Here is a 19,781-nt window from a genome sequence, read left to right as displayed (position 1 = left end):
AATTGTCTTTTTTTAAGAAATGATGGAAGAAAATGCATGAAGATCAAAGAAAAGCCACATAAATTTGGATCTAGAGACCAGTGTGGATCCAGTAAGCCTCATAATGGATCATAAAGGGAGGTTATGTTACTTTTAATCCCTTTTAGGATCATTCAACATAGCAAAGTGTCTGGAATATTATTGCTTTGAGGTTGTAACTTGTCATTCTTCGATTTTATCATTATAATTTTCCATTTTATCTTAAATAAATACAAATTGTATAATAATTACAAATGATATAATCCACTGAATGTAACAACTTCTCGCACTCTCTGCTGGCACTTGCAGTTCCACTATATGCAAGTTGTAATAAAGAAACATAAGGGATAAATCTGTAGGTAGGGCATTGATAGGAACCTTTCTAGGAATGATTGCTTCCATTAATTGCCATCTCCTGCTAACAATATTAATAACAATAATGACATGTCTGATGTCAGTACAAAGAACTCCACCTCTGCTGTGAACAGCGCCCCTAGCGTTCTTCTAGGGATTAGCAGCTTTCTCCAGCTGCAGAAACCATTCTGTCGTGTTCCTCTCATGCCTTCCTGCCTTCCCTTTTGCATCTTCTAAGCTGACAGAGGTACAGTACATATAGATTTACATACTGGCTATTACTGGGGTGGTGCATGCTATAGACTCCCTAATCTATGTTATGGATGCTAGAGACAGGCTGGAGAATGCAGGAGTCTACAATGGCAGTGATCCTTGCTGCGTAATCCTTTCATTCATTTTCAATCTAGAAGAGATGTTATGACGTGTTTTATGTCATAGCTGTGGTAGATGGCATGGGGTAGGTCCAGACACCCCAAAACTTTATACCTCTTGCACACAATGTAAATGATTGGGCAATGGAGCTTTGTCCCTGATATGTAGTGGGGAGGCTCTTTGTTCTCTGCATAAGGAAGAATGAATTGTGGTTCCTCTGCCAAGCTCTTGTGCTTGACAGCTATTTTCCAGGTTAAGTATTGCAGTACCTTGGGGGTAGACTATATGAGATGATGTCATTTTCTTCAGAATTATAAATCAGTAGAGTCTATTGCTGTGTATCTAAGTCTACAGCACTGTTTATGTAGCACAAGCCTCCGAATGTACATATAACATAAGAATATAACATGCAGTAAATAAATAGGATACCAATGATCTTATTCTGGCAATATGCTGAATGTTTACAAACAAGCCAGGGATGCATGTGGAATCAGTAAAGCAGGAGGATAGCACAGGGCTTTGTTCTCTGTAATGACTTTATGGAAATGATGGACAGATACATTCAGAAACAGGGAAAGTCATCATTCCAGGAGAAGATGAAATTTTGCTGATACTGCTGACAATGGAGCTTTGATCCATATCCTGGGGATGGAGAGGTGTAGCTTCCCTTACAATTGTATCAGGAAAAGGATGAAGGAGAGAAAAATAAACAACAAAAACATAAGCACATATGTTGTATGAATATAGGAATAAGTATTAAAGTAAAAAAAAAGTTTTACTTTATTGTATCCTTCTCCTGTAAATTTAAAGTGAACCAGTCACTGGGGCAGGGTTACTAAGGAGGCACAATTGGGGGAAACCTGACAACCTGGAGGCGCTTATTGATACTCTTCCCAGCATCTCATGTCTCCATGGAGGGGTGGCGTTTCATTCTTCTGGCTTCTGGATTGGCTACATATAGCCTATTTAGTGTGTCCGATTTAACCAACAGGCATAGATTTTGCTAGGGCAAAATAACATTATCATTAGTTACTTATAGCATTTTTTGTTGCTATTTGTATTAGCATTTAGATTACCTTGGGAAGGAAGGAGTGACATGGCAGACGACTCATGTGCACACAAATGCTTCTAGAACAACAATTGGGTCTCCTTTTTATTCATTTTCTTAAGGAGATTTTTCTTACCACCATGATCTGTAAAACACTACAGGATATGATGGTGCTATATAGATAACAATTTATTTTTTATTTATATATGGTGTCACAAAAATTCCATCACCTGTTATGTTTCCATGAAGGAGATGATTAACTGAGATACATAAACCCACAAGCCCACAAGCGAGTTTGTTGCGTCCAATTTGCATCTTGTGCTTGTTGGAATGTCTGGCCCGAACGCTGAGCAACCCAGAACTGACTGAGAACTGAACTGACATGCTGTATGGAACTCTGTTGATCAATTGATAAATGATAACATCATCCCCTATAAGGAATTTGTTTGACACTGTATATAATTAGTAAATAAATCTTTATTTATATAGCACCATCATATTCCGTAGCGTTTTACAGATCATGGGATACATATACAGGAAAATAAGACATTACCGTGCAATAACATGGGCTTCCACCGTCTCCTTTGAGCTGAAGTAACAGGGTTGTAGCTCTCTCCTTTCAGCTTCTCTATGCTGTCGGCTGCAGAATGTAGAGGAAAGAACCCAGATCAGCCCCAGTGATGTCATCATTGTGCGCCCCAGTTTCATGCTACAGAGAGGTAGCAGCCGGGAGTAGGACTGTGCTCTCCACAGCTGTCAGGTTGAGATGCTAGAGAGGAAGGGGGGGGGGGGGGGTCTACGGGGGGGGGGGTCTACTGGCAGGAGCTGTCGACCCAATGAGGGATTCTCCTGGTAGGTTACATTGCCAGTCTGCCCCTGTGACAGGGCCAGTGCCAGCACTGGGTATACTTGGTAAGTGCCAGGGCCCAGAGCTGCTGGAGGCCTACATAAGGCTGTAAATAAGGAATCCATGGGGTTAGAAGCGATGTATCTAATGAATCCATAGGGTGTGAGTGGGACTTATTAACTATAAGGGGGCTGTTTGGTATGATAAACTAGGGAATATTTTAGGGAACAGGACATGTTTATGTTAGTTTCTGAATTTTAAATGCCGCCACGTGAGTTCACTGCAAGGGGGCCTGTCTCTGTCACCCAGGGGCTTACAGAAACCTGGAGCCAACCCTGCAGATAGCCTCCATCACATGCCCCCATAGTGTATACAGATAGCCCCCAGCACATGCCCCCATAGTGTATACAGATAGCCCCCAGCACATGCCCCCATAGTGTATACAGATAGCCCCCAGTACATGCCCCCATAGTGTATACAGATAGCCCCCAGCACATGCCCCCATAGTGTATACAGATAGACCCCAGCACATGCCCCCATAGTGTATACAGATAGACCCCAGCACATGCCCCCATAGTGTATACAGATAGACCCCAGCACATGCCCCCATAGTGTATACAGATAGACCCCAGCACATGCCCCCATAGTGTATACAGATAGACCCCAGCACATGCCCCCATAGTGTATACAGATAGACCCCAGCACATGCCCCCATAGTGTATACAGATAGACCCCAGCACATGCCCCCATAGTGTATACAGATAGACCCCAGCACATGCCCCCATAGTGTATACAGATAGACCCTAGCACATGCCCCCATGGTGTATACAGATAGACCCCAGCACATGCCCCCATGGTGTATACAGATAGACCCCAGCACATGCCCCCATAGTGTATACAGATAGACCCCAGCATATGCCCCCATAGTGTATATGGATAGGCTCCAGCACATGCCTCTCAGTGTATAACGCTATCCCCCAGCACACGCCCGCCTCAGTGTATATAGATAGCCCCAAGACAGTAAAGAAATGTATACTCAATCTCCCGCACTCCCTGCAGCCTCCTCCATGATCCTGCACTTCTCTTCTTTTACAGAGCACCGATGCATGTGGTGCAGGGTATTCCTCTCTATGACCCAGGTGATGTCGCCTAAGCAATGGATGTGGCGTCTGGGTCACTCAGTTGGAACATTGCTGCCTGCGATTTTGATTGAAAAACAGGGGGGGGGGGGGCAGGAACACATTCCCACTAATCCCTCAATGATGCCGGCCATAATTGTGGGTGCTACAAAGGAGATGTCATTATATGCTGAAGACATGGTGGTATACTTGGCAGACCATGTTGACTCTCTAGAAGCTCAGGGTGTGTTCAAACGTGGCCTGGGGCAGGGCCTTAGGCCCAGGGCCAGTTCTAGCCTTTTTGCTTCCTGAGGCGAAGATAGAAATGACGTTCCCCCGTGCCCGATGATGCTACCTGACACACAAGTTGTCAGTTAATGACACAGACATTAGGGACATCTAGTACCTTACAGATAATGATCTACTCCACCAGCAAGAGGACTTCTTTACAATGTCTTCAGCTCCATGCAGCCACATGGTGCCCCCTAAAATTACCACAGTCACTTATATACTGTATCACCACAGTATAAAGGAGCGTGTTCCCAAATATATATTATCTATTATTCCCCACATAACTCAGCCTTTATATAAATATATGATGGTACGTACAGTACCCACAATTATATATACCACACCCCCTGGACTACAGCACCCTGCAAATACTCCACCCCATATACAGCACATACTCCCAAATTTAAACGTACCAAAATCTGTAAAAAGGAAATCAAAATAGCCAAAATACAAAATGAAAGACAGGTGGCTAAAGATAGCAAAACAAATCCCAAGAAATTTAAGTATATCAATGCAAATGCAAATGGGTCAGAACAGGTTGGACCCTTTACAGGCGGTCCCCTACTTAAGGACACCCGACTTACAGACAACCCATAGTTACAGACGGACCCCTCTGCCCACTGTGATCTCTGGTGAAGCTCTCTAAATGCTTTACCATAGTTCCAGACTGCAATGATCAGCTGTAAGGTGCTTGTAATGAAGCTTTATTGATAATTCTTGGTCCAATTACAGCAAAAATTTTGAAACTCCAATTGTCACTGGGGCAAAAGAAAAAAATTTGTCTAGAACTTCAATTATAAAATATACAGTTTCGACTTACATACAAATTCAACTTAAGAACAAACCTCCAGACCCTATCTTGTATGTAACCCGGGGACTGCCTGTATTCTGAAAATGGGGCATCAGTGCCTGGAGACCAAGAGGAGATTTAGATTTAGCTCTGTTTATACGATAGAAGAAAGAACTTCTGATGTGGGTGTTGCCAGTGCGGGTGATGCATCATGTAATATACTAGACTGGCTGAATGTAGACATGATCCAATCTAAGCTCAATAAAATCAATGTGTACAAGGCTCCTGGACCAGATGGGTTACACCCCAGAGTTCTTAAAGAACTCAGTTCTGTTATTGCTGTACCACTGTCTAAAATCTTCAGGGATTCTGTAATGTCTGGTACGGCGCCAAGTGACTGGCGCAAGGCAAATGTGGTGCCAATATATAAAAAGGGCTCTAGAACTTCGCCAGGCAATTACAGGCCTGTAAGCTTAACTTCCATTGTGGGGAAAATACTGGAAGGATTAGTAAAAGACTATATACTGGAGTATGTGACATCACATGGTATAATAAGTGACAGCCAGCATGGGTTTACTAAGAATAGAAGTTGTCAAACTAACCTGACCTGCTTGTATGAAGAGGTGAGCAGATGCCTGGATGGAGGAGCTGCTGTGGATATTGTGTTCTCTGACTTTGCAAAGGAATTTGGCACTGTCCCTCATAGACAACTGATGGGTAAAATGAGATCTATTGGTTTGGCAGGAATCATTTGCAATTGGATTGAAAACTGGCTGAAGGATCATATCCAGAGAGTTGTGGTCAATGATTCCTACTCGGAATGGTCACCAGTTATGAGTGGTGTACCCCAGGGTTCTGTGACTGGCCCACTACTATTTAATATATTTACTAATGATATAGAGGTAGGAATTAATAGCACTGTGTCTATTTTTGCAGATGACACCAAGCTGTGTAGTGTAACACAGTCTATGGAGCATGTTCATAGATTGCAGGGGGACTTGGACAAACTGAATGTTTGGTCATCCACTTGGCAAATGAGGTTCAATGTGGATAAATGTAAGGTTATGCACCTGGGGGCTAATAATCCACATCCAACATTTGTCCTTGGGGGAGTAAATCTGGGAGAGGACCTGGTTGTACTAGTAGATCATAAACTGAATAACAGCATGCAATGTCAATCAGCTGCCTCTAAAGCCTTGTCATGTATCAAAAGTGGTCTGGACGTAATAAGGATGTAATATTACCACTGTACAAGGCATTGGTTTCGGCCTCACCTGGAATATGCTGTCTAGTTCTGGGCTCCGGTCCATAAAAACGATGCCCTGGAGCTGGAAGAGGGTTCAACGTAGAGCCACAAAAATGATAAGGGGTATGGAGGGTCTTAGTTATGAGGAAAGATTAAAACAACTAGATTTATTTAGTCTGGAAAATAGACGACTACGAGGGGACATGATTAATTTATATAAATATATGAATGGTCCATACAAAAAATATGGTGGCAAGTCAGATTAAATCAAACCAAAAGACGAGGGGGCACTGTCTCTGTTTAGAGAAAAAAAGGTTTAATCACCGGAGACGACAGGGCTTATTTACTATGAGAACTATTAATCTGTGGAATAGCCTGTCTCAGGCGCTGGTCACAGCAGGGACAGCAGAGAGCTTCAAGAAGGGTCTAGATGTCATTTTACACCTAAATAATATTGATAGTTATGTTATATAGAATTGTTTCCCCTAAATCCCTTCTTCATGCAATCCCTTACCTTCCTTGGTTGAACTTGATGGACAAGTGTCTTTTTTCAACCGTATAAACTATGATACTATGAAATGGAATGATATACGGTACAGTACGGTACTTGAGAACACCCGACTTACATATGACCTCTAGTTACAAACGGCACCCTGGATGTTGGTAATTTACTGTACTTTGGCCCTACAATGATCATCAGTTATTAAATGTGTCTGCAATTAAGCTTTATAGTTATTCATGTTTTTTATAACAGACCAAAAGTTTTAAAATCTAATTTTCACAGAGACCAAAAAAATTTTGACTTGAGCTACAATTATAAAATATACAGTTTCGACTTATATACAAATTCAACTTAAGAACAAACCTAGAGAACCTATCCTGTACATAACCTGGGGACTGCCTGTACTCCGTATAAGGCCACCCAGCTTAACTAAAATCCAGCCCCCCATAGTCAGTATACAGAGGCATGACACCCCCAGTAGTACCCAGTATAAACAGACTCTTGCTGCAGCATACAGCCTCCTTCAGCAGCACACAGCCTCCCCCAGTAATACACAACCTCCCAAGTAATAGACATCCTTCCCCAGTAGTATATACACAGCCTTCACCAGTAGTATACATACAGCCTCCACCCAGTAGTATATACACAGCCTCCCTCAGCATTATATACACAGCCTCACCCAGTGATACACAGACTTTCTAAATAGTAAATATACAGCTTCCCTCAGCATTACATATACAACTTCCCCTAGTAATACACAGCCTTCCCCATTAGTATATATACAGCCTCTCCCAATAATACACAGCCTTCTCCAGTAGTATATACACAGCCTCCTCCACCATTATATACACAGCGTCCCCCAGCATTACACAAACAGCCTCCCCCGACATTATATACACAGCCTCCCCCAGCAATACACAGTCTCCCCCAGTGATATATATAAAGCTTTCCGCAGCATTACATATCCAGCCTCCCTCAGTAATACACTGCCTTCCCTTGTAGTATATACACAGACCCTTCCAGCATTTTATACACAGCCTCCTCCAGCATTATATACACAGCGTCCCCCAGCATTACACAAACAGCCTCCGACGGCATTATATACACAGCCCCCCCCAGCAATACACAGTCTCCCCCAGTGATATATACACTCACCGGCCACTTTATTAGGTACACCATGCTAGTAACGGGTTGGACCCCCTTTTGCCTTCAGAACTGCCTCAATTCTTCGTGGCATAGATTCAACAAGGTGCTGGAAGCATTCCTCAGAGATTTTGGTCCATATTGACATGATGGCATCACACAGTTGCCGCAGATTTGTCGGCTGCACATCAATGATGCGAATCTCCCGTTCCACCACATCCCAAAGATGCTCTATTGGATTGAGATCTGGTGACTGTGTAGGCCATTTGAGTACAGTGACCTCATTGTCATGTTCAAGAAACCAGTCTGAGATGATTCCAGCTTTATGACATGGCGCTCAGTGGCGTAACTAGTAGTGGCTGGGCCCCATAGCAGATTTCTGCATGGGGCCCCCCTTCCCCTTTAAAAGATATATGCAAATTTATACAGACATATACACACATATAAAGTTCTACACTCATACATTCACTATCCTATACTCGCATCCACATACATACATGTATACACTCATATGCATACATTTATGTAAACAAATACATTTATACACATATATACAAACTCATACAGTATATACACTTCAAATTTGCACACTAACTGTATACTACATACACATTATATACATATAGTATGCATATGTATACTTATACGTACAGTATAAACACAACATATACATACAGTGTTTACATACAGTACATACAGCATTTACACACATACATTTAGTATATATAGCATATACACACACGTATAGCATGTACACACATACAGCACATGCATACATTCACACCATATACAAAAACACACATACAGCATTTATATATTATATATACACACACACATAAGCATATATTTACACATAGACACACACACACATAAGCACTAGCATATATATATATATATATATATATATACACACACACACACACACAAGCATATATAGATGCACACACACACATACATACATAAGCATAAATATATGCACACACACACACACATACATACATAAGCATATATATATGCACACACACACACATACATACATAAGCATATATATATGCACACACACACATACATACATAAGCATATATATATGCACACACACACATACATACGCATATATATACACGCACACACACATACATACGCATATATATACACGCACACACATACATACGCATATATATACACGCACACACATACATACGCATATATATACACGCACACACATACATAAGCATATATATGCACACACACATACATAAGCATATATACACACACACATACATACATTAGCATATATATACACACACATAAGCATATATATATATATACAAACACACACACATAAGCATATATATATGCACACACACATAAGCATATGGATAAGCAGACACGCACATAAGCATATATATATATATATATATATATATACAAAACACACACATTAGCATATATATACAAACACATGTAAATAATAGTACTTACATTTTTGATGTCCAGCGTGGTGGCTGTGTAGGCCATCAGCTGGGTGGTTCGGCGTTCGGGCGGGCAGGTGGGTTCGCGGGCGGTTGGCAAGTGCGGGGGGTGGGTGGTTGTCAAGTGCGGGGGGACGGCGGATGGCAAGCGCGGGGGGCCGGCGGATGGCAAGCGCGGGGGGGGGGGGGGCGGCGGACAGCAAGCGCGGGGGGCCGGTGGTTGGCAAGCGCGGGGGGCGGGCGGATGGCAAGCGCGGGGGGGCGGTGGTTGGCAAGCGCGGGGGGCGGATGGCAAGCGCGGGGGGCGGGCGGTTGCAAAGGCGCGGGGGGCGGGCGGTTGGCAAGTGCGGGGGGCGGGCGGATGTCAAGTGCGGGCGGGGGGCGGACGGATGTCAAGTGCGGGGGGCGGACGGATGTCAAGTGCGGTGGGGCGGGCGGATGGCAAGTGCGAGGGGCGGGCGGATGGTAAGTGCGGGGGGCGGGCGGCAAGTGCGGGGGGCGCGCGGGGGGATAGTGCGGTGGGGGCGGGCAGTGTGGTCGGAGGTTCCTTGTGCCCGCGGCTGGGAGGGAAGTTCAGTATTCGGGCGGGCAATGCACTATGTCAGTCACGGGGTGGGTGGTCAGTTCCCTTTGTCGGCCGGCGTATGGGAGACTGTTTGGAAGGGAGTAGGCGGGTTAGGCACATGCGGCCGTGCGTCCCCGGGCCCCTTAAGTTCACGGGCCCCGTAGCAACCGCTACGGCTGCTACGGTGGTAGTTACGCCACTGATGGCGCTTTATCCTGCTGAAAGTAGCCATCAGATGTTGGGTACATTGTGGTCATAAAGGGATGGACATGGTCAGCAACAATACTCAGGTAGGCTGTGGCGTTGCAACGATGTTCAATTGGTACCAAGGGGCCCAAAGAGTGGCAAGAAAATATCCCCCACACCATGACACCACCACCAGCAGCCTGAACCATTGATACAAGGCAGGATGGATCCATGCTTTCATGTTGTTGACGCCAAATTCCCCCTACCCCCCTACCATCCGAATGTCGCAGCAGAAATCGAGACTCATCAGACCAGGCAACGTTTTTCCAATCCTCTACTGTTCAATTTGTGCAAATTGTAGCCTCAGTTTCCTGTTCTTAGCTGAAAGGAGTGGCACCCGGTGTGGTCTTCTGCTGCTTTAGCCCATCTGCCTCAAAGTTCGACGTACTGTGCGTTCAGAAATGCTCTTCTGCCTACCTTGGTTGTAACGGGTGGCGATTTGAGTCACTGTTGCCTTTCTATCAGCTCGAACCAGTCTGCCCATTCTCCTCTGACCTCTGGCATCAACAAGGCATTTCCGCCCACAGTACTGCCGCTCACTGGGTGTTTTTTCTTTTTCGGACCATTCTCTGTAAACCCTAGAGATGGTTGTGCGTGAAAATCCCAGTAGATCAGCAGTTTCTGAAATACTCAGACCAGCCCTTCTGGCACCAACAACCATGCCACGTTCAAAGGCACTCAAATCACCTTTCTTCCCCATACTGATGCTCGGTTTGAACTGCAGGAGATTGTCTTGACCATGTCTACATGCCTAAATGCACTGAGTTGCTGCCATGTGATTGGCTGATTAGAAATTAAGTGTTAACGAGCAGTTGGACAGGTGTATTTAATAAAGTGGCCGGTGAGTGTATATAAAGCTTTCCCCAGCATTACATATACAGCCTCCCCCAGTAATACACTGCCTTCCCTAGTAGCTTATACACAGACTCTTCCAGAATTTTATACACAGCCTCCACCAGCATTACATACATGGCCTCCCCCAGTATTATTTACACGCCCTCCCCCAGCATTATGTACACAGCCATCTCCAGCATTATATACAAAGCCTCCCCCAGCATTATATACACAGCCTCCCCCAGCATTATGTACACAGCCATCTCCAGCATTATATACAAAGCCTCCCCCAGCATTATATACACAGCCTCCTCTAGCATTATATACAGAGCCTCCTCCAGCATTATATACACAGCCTCCCCCAGCATTATATACACAGCCTCCTCTAGCATTATATACAGAGCCTCCTCCAGCATTATATACACAGCCTCCCCCAGCATTATATACACAGCCTCCCCCGGCATTATATACACAGCCTCCCCCAGCATTATATACAGAGCCTCCTCCAGCATTATATACAAAGCCTCCCCATCATTATATACACAGCCTCCCCCGGCATTATATACACAGCCTTCCCCAGCATTATATACACAGCCTTCCCCAGCATTATATACACAGCCTCCCCCAGCATTATATACACAGCCTCCCCCGGCATTATATACAGAGCCTCCTCCAGCATTATATACACAGCCTCCCCCGGCATTATATACACAGCCTCCTCCTGCATTATATACACAGCCTCCCCCAGCATTATATACACTACCTACCCTATTATTATACACAAAACCTTCCCCGGTATTATATTCACAGCCTTCCAAATCATTATATACAAAGGCCCGTTGTGCTGCCCTGCTTTGCCTATAAATTAAGACGCCAATGTAATTGATTTTGTCAGGTAGTACGGAGTTGCCAACATTTGGCCACCACTAAAAGGGTCTGCAATCTGCCTCCTGAGGCGGCAACTTCATCCCGCCTCATGGCAGATGCGGCCCTGCTCGGCCCGATTGCATATGCATTTCAACAGTGATGGGAACATAAATTGCTAACGTTATGAGCATAGGATGGAGACAATGAAATAAAATTGAAAAAATATATATAATTCAAACAGTCTACTAAATATCTACCAAAAAATATTAACTAAAACCTAACCTACAAAACCCTTATGAAACTTCATTAATAAAAACAAAAATGTTATTCTGTAAAAAAAAATGTACATACGTTTCTCATAATCATGATCAGTTATTTTTATTTCTAGAAAACTTGCGTCCATTTTGCCAAAAGAGAAAAAAAATGTTTGGCTCTCTGCTGAATGTCATTCAGTGCTGAGTGGTGAGACTGGGCAAGTAGTGCATTGAAATAATATTCATACCTGTATAAGTGAAGTTTCCATCACAGAACATCGTATTAAATGGGGCCTTGTGTACGACCCGCAGTTTTGGAGGGTGGGAACTTACTATATCCAAAGAGAGGACACAGGTGGTCATCTCTATTTTCCCGTATTGTCCCTTGGTCTGAGAACGGGTGTCGTTACTCAGGGAATGTACAATTGAGGGATGCAGAAACTGTAATAATTTTCAGAGCTGAATTTTCACTATTTTCAACTGCTTTGGAAAAATAAAAATCCCTTAGGCATACTTTGCCATTAAATGCCTCCCTGCAGGCATATGGATACTTACTGCCATTGAGGCACCACTGGGTAATTCTGGGAAATATGCAAATATGTTTACAGGATGGGATAAGGAAACCATTGCCTCTTGGCTACCTTGTAAGGCAGTTCCCTTAACATCAAGCATGACTTTTTGAGAGAGCGTAATGAAATGATGTGGGATAGTAGCCAAACCAATACATCTATTCCATGAGGATAAAGCAGAGCTGTGAGTGGTTGTTAAGGGTAAACAAGACAGTTTTACAGTTTTGACAAATGAAGTGCCACAGTTTTAGTTTATATGCGACAGATTCCCTTTAAGCCCACTTTCACATACCAATATATTGTTCAGTGTCTTGCACCAGTCTTTATAAGGCAAAATCAGGAACATTAAATAGTTAAAGGGATTAAATTGAATTGTTTTGGGTTATAAATACTTATGCAAAATACTGCTCTGTGATAAGGTCTAATAGTTTCCAGCTACAGTATATAAATATAGATAAATATATATCTGGCATTGTAACTACCAGAGTAACAAGCATAGCAGGGCCTATGGGGCCATTAAACAAAGGGGGCCCGTATCAACTCATATTTGGAGCAGTTAGTGATGTGTAAGTGTTGCTAGCAAAGGAGCAAAGGGGGTGTTGGCTCTGGGCCCAGGGACTTGGAGGGGCCCACCCTTGTCAGTGTCAGTGTCTACTATCCTGTTCTTTTATGAACTGCAATAATTATTGCACCTCTGCTACTGTGGAGAAATAAATATTGTATCCAGTAGGTGGCAGCATTGCACAGTGATGTCACCTGTTACCTCCTATAGCCACTCTGTTACACTGACTGCAGGAGGACAGAGGAGAAGAGGAGGGGGGAAATTCATACTAGACTGAGGACTGACTGGTGGCAGCAGTTATACTAGACTGAGGACTGACTGGTGGCAGCAGTTATACTAGACTGAGGACTGACTGGTGGCAGCAGTTATACTAGACTGAGGACTGACTGATGGCAGCAGTTATACTAGACTGAGGACTGACTGGTGGCAGCAGTTATACTAGACTGAGGACTGACTGGTGGCAGCAGTTATACTAGATTGAGGACTGACTGATGGCAGCAGTTATACTAGACTGAGGACTGACTGGTGGCAGCAGTTATACTAGACTGAGGACTGACTGGTGGCAGCAGTTATACTAATACTGTATCATTACTATCATTTTACTGTGACATCATTAAAACTGTGACATCACTGTTTTTTTATTCCTGTACTCTGACATCACTGTTTGTAATATCTCTGTAAATTGACATCACTGTAAGTATTACCTGTGTAGTATGACATCACTGTATATATTACCTGTGTACTGTGACATCACAGTATGTATTACCTGTGTACTGTGACATCACTGTATGTATTACCCGTGTACTGTGACATCACAGCAGGGCCGGATTAAGGGTGGTGGGGGTCCCTGGGCGCAAACTGGTGGGGGCCCTTCCAACAATGTTTTTGGAAGTATATAGCCTGCCAGCCCCCTGTAGAAAATAGCCACAAAATAATAAATTTTATACTTTCCTCACCTTCCCTTCCAGTGATCCCATGACTCTACCTCATTCTTCGGGCAGTCGCCGGCCTCTGAAGACACAGCTGCCATCGCTGGGGGAGATCTTCACTGTTTCGGCGGCAGCATGTAGTGATCGGCCGCCAACAGCATGACGTCATCGCTCACCGCCGGCGTCCCATCACAACCTTCTGCCGCCAAAACAGTGCATCGGCGATCTCCTCCAGCGATGGCAGCTGTCTCTCACTGACACAGCTGACATCCTAGACCCCTATGTGCGATGCGGGCGCTGAGCTGAGTCGCTGACTGTCGGAAATTGAAAAGTGAAAGTGGTGGGGGCCCCAGGGCTTGAGCCCCAGGAGCCCCTCCTTTAATCCGGCCCTGCATTACTGTGACATCACTGTCCCATCTACTGTCACATCACTGTGTGCATTATCTCTGTACTGGGAGGGCTGGTGGCCTGGTCACCATTATGTTTTACCTACCCCTTCCTGTCACATGAAGGTGACCACCCTAGTTGTCCAGCATTGCCAGTGTCACATCACTGTATAGGAGCAGCTAGCATTAAGAATGTTATCAATTGCAACAACAATCAAAGGCTTTGAAATAAAAAAATGCTAGCTGCACTCTGATCAGCAATGCTTTACTAATGTCTGGGTAGAATCACACTGCGCGCCGATGCTGTATATGAGCACACTGCCTGCCTGGAGACTACAGACAAGCTATCAATGGGTTAAGGATCTAGCTATGAGACCAGCACCACCGTGCCCCTCAGCTACTGTAACCATGGTGAGACCGTGCTTTTTCCTCGGAGGGCGTGGCTTCCTTCTTCAGTAGCTAATGGAGGACTGTGCTGGGCATGACGTCAGCAGGTCCGGGCCAGTAGCAGGCGGTGGGCGGGGGGTGACGCGCTTCCCGGGCAGGAGGCAGCGTGTGTTGTATTCTGCAGGACATATGGGCGCCCCGGCTGGCGACATATCGCGACACTAGGAACACAAACTGTGAGTCGTAGAGACGGCGGTGCCCTGCATGTAACCGGAGCCGCTCCATATGTATGAGGGAAGGACAGAGGGAGTGCCCGGGCTGCAGGATGTGCTCTGCTACACGTATCCGCCACACAGAGCCCTTGCCTTGTGTCATTACACATTGTGGGGGCTGCTGTTCTCTGTTATCAGCCACCTCAGGCTGCAGAGATCCTGTGTGTATAGGATGCTTGACACTAACAGCAGAAAACATGGCTGCCCTCCTGCTTGTACTGTGTGTATGTCCTCCAGGAGCACTCGCCTCCCTACGTGTAAGCTGTATGTACAGGGACATTAGGGAATATTTATCAGGACTTATCAGGTGTTCAGTCCCTGAAATAATCTCAATTACTAGTGAACGGGCAGGAATTGGAATTATTTTCAGGGTTACGCCATGTCCAAGACAAGGGGGTGTGGATGACGAGCATCTATGCTGCATGCAAAGGGGGTTTTACACCTCAAAAATTGTCCCATGCAGATAAATCCACATGTGACTATCCTCCCCTCTGCTGAGAGCTGCAGCCTCCTCCCATCTCTTCACTGCTGCAGCCTCTGGTCTGGTAGGTCTTATGAACAGGGCACAGTTAATCCGTATGATTAGCTGATCCCTGGTCACATGACCTTGTGCAGAGGCAGTGAATGAGCTCTACCCTTCCCCATGACAGTGGGCGCTCCTGCACCCAATGCCATCGGCAGGATCGGGCTGTCTGTGTGACAGGGGGCAGTTATTATTTGTGCTGTGCCTGCAGTGGCATCCCATGCCTTCAGCGGGATTCACGGAGAAGAGGGGTTAAATAGATGTGCATCCTTTACGTCTGTATACAGAGAAGTGATATGTGATGGGATGCTACCATAAGGTCACTGTCATATGTGATCTGTATAATAACAGTTAGGGACACATACGGTTTCATGCTAAGTGGAACCATATATGTTATTAACATAAAGAAAAAGATACAAGTAAAAATAGAAATTAATTATTCACCAGCAGCCATAGTCTGGTCTGGGGGAGATTCGCAGCCTTGAGCCATAGTGGGTCTGAAGTCGGCCGTCATCTAGATGGTCTGGTGCATCTTCCATATTCTGGTCTGGGACAGGATTGGCTGTAGTCTGGCCTGGGTGGTGTGTGTCTTCCTTAGCCTGGCCTGGGTGGTGTGTGTCTTCCTTAGCCTGGCCTGGGTGGTGTGTGTCTTCCTTAGCCTGGCCTGGGTGGTGTGTGTCTTCCTTAGCCTGGCCTGGGTGGTGTGTGTCTTCCTTAGCCTGGCCTGGGTGGTGTGTGTCTTCCTTAGCCTGGCCTGGGTGGTGTGTGTCTTCCTTAGCCTGGCCTGGGTGGTGTGTGTCTTCCTTAGCCTGGCCTGGGTGGTGTGCGTCTTCCTTAGCCTGGCCTGGGTGGTGTGTGTCTTCCTTAGCCTGGCCTGGGTGGTGTGTGTCTTCCTTAGCCTGGCCTGGGTGGTGTGTGTCTTCCTTAGCCTGGTCTGGGTGGTGTGCGTCTTCCTTAGCCTGGTCTGGGTGGTGTGCGTCTTCCTTAGCCTGGTCTGGGTGGTGTGCGTCTTCCTTAGCCTGGTCTGGGTGGTGTGCGTCTTCCTTAGCCTGGTCTGGGTGGTGTGCGTCTTCCTTAGCCTGGTCTGGGTGGTGTGCGTCTTCCTTAGCCTGGTCTGGGTGGTGTGCGTCTTCCTTAGCCTGGTCTGGGTGGTGTGCGTCTTCCTTAGCCTGGTCTGGGTGGTGTGCGTCTTCCTTAGCCTGGTCTGGGTGGTGTGCGTCTTCCTTAGCCTGGTCTGGGTGGTGTGCGTCTTCCTTAGCCTGGTCTGGGTGGTGTGCGTCTTCCTTAGCCTGGTCTGGGTGGTGTGAGTCTTCCTTAGCCTGGCCTGGGTGGTGTGCGTCTTCCTTAGCCTGGCCTGGGTGGTGTGCGTCTTCCTTAGCCTGGCCTGGGTGGTGTGCGTCTTCCTTAGCCTGGCCTGGGTGGTGTGCGTCTTCCTTAGCCTGGCCTGGGTGGTGTGCGTCTTCCTTAGCCTGGCCTGGGTGGTGTGCGTCTTCCTTAGCCTGGCCTGGGTGGTGTGCGTCTTCCTTAGCCTGGCCTGGGTGGTGTGCGTCTTCCTTAGCCTGGCCTGGGTGGTGTGCGTCTTCCTTAGCCTGGCCTGGGTGGTGTGCGTCTTCCTTAGCCTGGCCTGGGTGGTGTGCGTCTTCCTTAGCCTGGCCTGGGTGGTGTGCGTCTTCCTTAGCCTGGCCTGGGTGGTGTGCGTCTTCCTTAGCCTGGCCTGGGTGGTGTGCGTCTTCCTTAGCCTGGCCTGGGTGGTGTGCGTCTTCCTTAGCCTGGCCTGGGTGGTGTGCGTCTTCCTTAGCCTGGCCTGGGTGGTGTGCGTCTTCCTTAGCCTGGCCTGGGTGGTGTGTGTCTTCCTTAGCCTGGCCTGGGTGGTGTGTGTCTTCCTTAGCCTGGCCTGGGTGGTGTGTGTCTTCCTTAGCCTGGCCTGGGTGGTGTGGTGCATTACCTGTGGCATCCCCCCCTGTACACATGGGCTCATTTGCTATAGGTGCTGGGGAGACTCCTGCATACATAGTACACATATCCATAGGTAGCCAGGAAGGTATTTGTAGCTGTATAGACTATGCCACTTCATACTAGCAGAAGAGACCCTCCTCACATATACCTCCTATGTGGAGCCGCCCTTAGGCCTCCTTCTGACTGTCATAGTGTAGCTGCAGGGAAGGTTTCCATATGTTTTTTTACTGGAGGACCTTATAAAGGAACTAAACTTTAGTCACCATAGAGCGTATTCATAGATTTTAAGGAGGAATAATAGAATAAAAGAGTACAAAGGAGAGATTATGTTGAATTGTTGTATTATGGCAATGTGCATCAGTATTTCAGAAGACGTGAAGCTTGGACAATGCTTTTCTAGAACATTGTAGCTTAAGGGCTCAGTCCTAGTCAATGGTATAAAGACCATGGAAGGAATGGATCTAAGTTGGAAGGCCACCCGGTCAGATGGGGTGCTGGGTATGTCCTGTGACACCAGCTCTCCAGGGATTCCGGTCCCAACAGACTGAAGGTTCTGACCTCATGTTAGTCATCACGTGACCACTAATGTGCAGCATGTGACCGCGGAGGTCCGATATGTACAGAATGAACATTAGGCCAGCACTTCCAGTTTGACAGACCATATGCAATTGCTGGAGTTGTAGACAAAACCTTCTTTTGCATAGAAAGCTCCCTTTAAGGTTGGCTACTATATGTCAGAAAATGACTAAGTTCTATTCAATAGTTGGCCGGTAAAGGTTGCAGCTCACTTCTCCTGGCAATATCACAATCTCAACAGACCACACATGGCCGGCCTTGTTGGCATCAGACTGCAGGACAACATTTGATGAAAGGTTTGATGTGTGAAGAGGCCTGCTAGGGCAAGTCCTTAGAAAGCGAGTTAGCGGCCTCCTGCTCAAGATTTTATATGAGTAGTTGAAACGCATATTAACCTTGCCTTTTTCCACTTTTATCAATTCCTTTTATATTATGAAATTTTTGGTGGATTTCTATTACCAATTTTAAAAATATTTTAAAGGAAATCTGCCATCAAAATCAAGCATGATAAACCAGGGGCACTTACTCATAGATACAGACACAGGGAGTGTTGTAGTGCAGCAGCTTCACAGGTTGCTTGTGTGCAGGGGCACTTCCCTCCTCCTCCAATTGTGTGAGATTACTAGAGGGAGGGGGAAGTGCTGAAGGAGGGTATAAAGGGCTGTGAAGCCAGAACACAGAGAAGCTCTGGTAATATCTCCCCCCCCCCCTTACTGGCTCATTAGCATAATTTAAAATGTTGAATTTAACAGGAAGCAGGCCATGGATAATAAATATAAGATTATACAGTCACAGTGCTAAATCTATGAGTAAGTGCCTCTCTTTTTCATGATTTTGTTAACCCCTTGCTGCCTTTAAAGGGGTATTCTGATCACAAGAAATTATACCTTATCCACAGATTGAGGTTTTGCCCATAGATGGGTGTCATATAGATCATGAGAATAGGTGTCCATAATACCCCTTGTGAATGGAGTTGGAGGGCCATGTACTTTCTGTGGTACTGATGTAGTAGAGTTCTGCACTCCCTCTTAGTGCCCGGGCAATGCTCCAACTGGCAACAGAGAAACGTTCCAAAGGTAAGTACAATATAGGGAACCCTATCAGTGTTGTGTACATACCCTGGTAAAGTTTCTTATTAGTGGGAAATCCCCTTAAGTACAGCCTAGTAGCTACACATGTTTTAAAGGGGTCCGATGCATGCTCTAAAGAGAACGGGGAATTGCCAGGTGGGACAGTTGTTCCATAAATGGTTAGCATTACAGCCTTGCAGCGCTGGGCACCTGGGTTAAAGTCCATGGGTCAACGTCTGCAAAGAGTTTGTATATTCTCCCTGCCTTTGAGTGGGTTTCCTCTGTGCCCTCCGGTTTCCTCCCACACTCCAAAACATACTGGTAGGTTGATTAGATTGTGAGCCCCATGGGGACAGGGACCGATTTGGCAAGTTCTGTGTAGCGCTGTGTAATCTGTGGGTACTATATAAGTAAAGGAATTATTCTCATTATTATATGTTAGGTACAGCTCACACCTCTTAGACCCACATATATTCTATTCACTTCCTATGGATGTCCAATACATTTATATGGAAATATCCTTTTTACATGTTTGAGTTTCATGGCTTTTTCTTTCTAGAATTTGATCTAGACTGACATGTTAG

The 19,781-nt window shown here is 45.7% G+C and overlaps 1 protein-coding gene across 4 annotated transcripts in view; it reads left to right on the top strand.

The window, feature by feature from the left end:
* The first annotated feature begins 511 nt into the window (after positions 1 to 511).
* Positions 512 to 19,781, top strand: part of TP53BP1 (tumor protein p53 binding protein 1) — a 54,428-nt gene continuing 35,158 nt past the window's right edge. For 2 of the 4 annotated variants that reach the window (XM_072148366.1, XM_072148365.1), the window contains exon 1: positions 14,888 to 14,907. In XM_072148366.1, coding sequence (XP_072004467.1) covers positions 14,895 to 14,907 — 13 coding nt within the window. In that variant the 5' untranslated portion in view covers positions 14,888 to 14,894. Of the gene's footprint in view, positions 620 to 14,887; positions 15,037 to 19,781 lie in introns of those variants that run through there. The other 2 variants (XM_072148367.1, XM_072148368.1) reach the window with 2 other exon arrangements.

This window comes from Engystomops pustulosus, chromosome 4 (assembly GCF_040894005.1).
Source record: "Engystomops pustulosus chromosome 4, aEngPut4.maternal, whole genome shotgun sequence".
Classification (NCBI taxonomy): Eukaryota; Metazoa; Chordata; class Amphibia; order Anura; family Leptodactylidae; genus Engystomops; species Engystomops pustulosus.
Note: the sequence above shows the minus strand (reverse complement) of the source record. Positions and strands in the feature narration are given on the sequence as shown.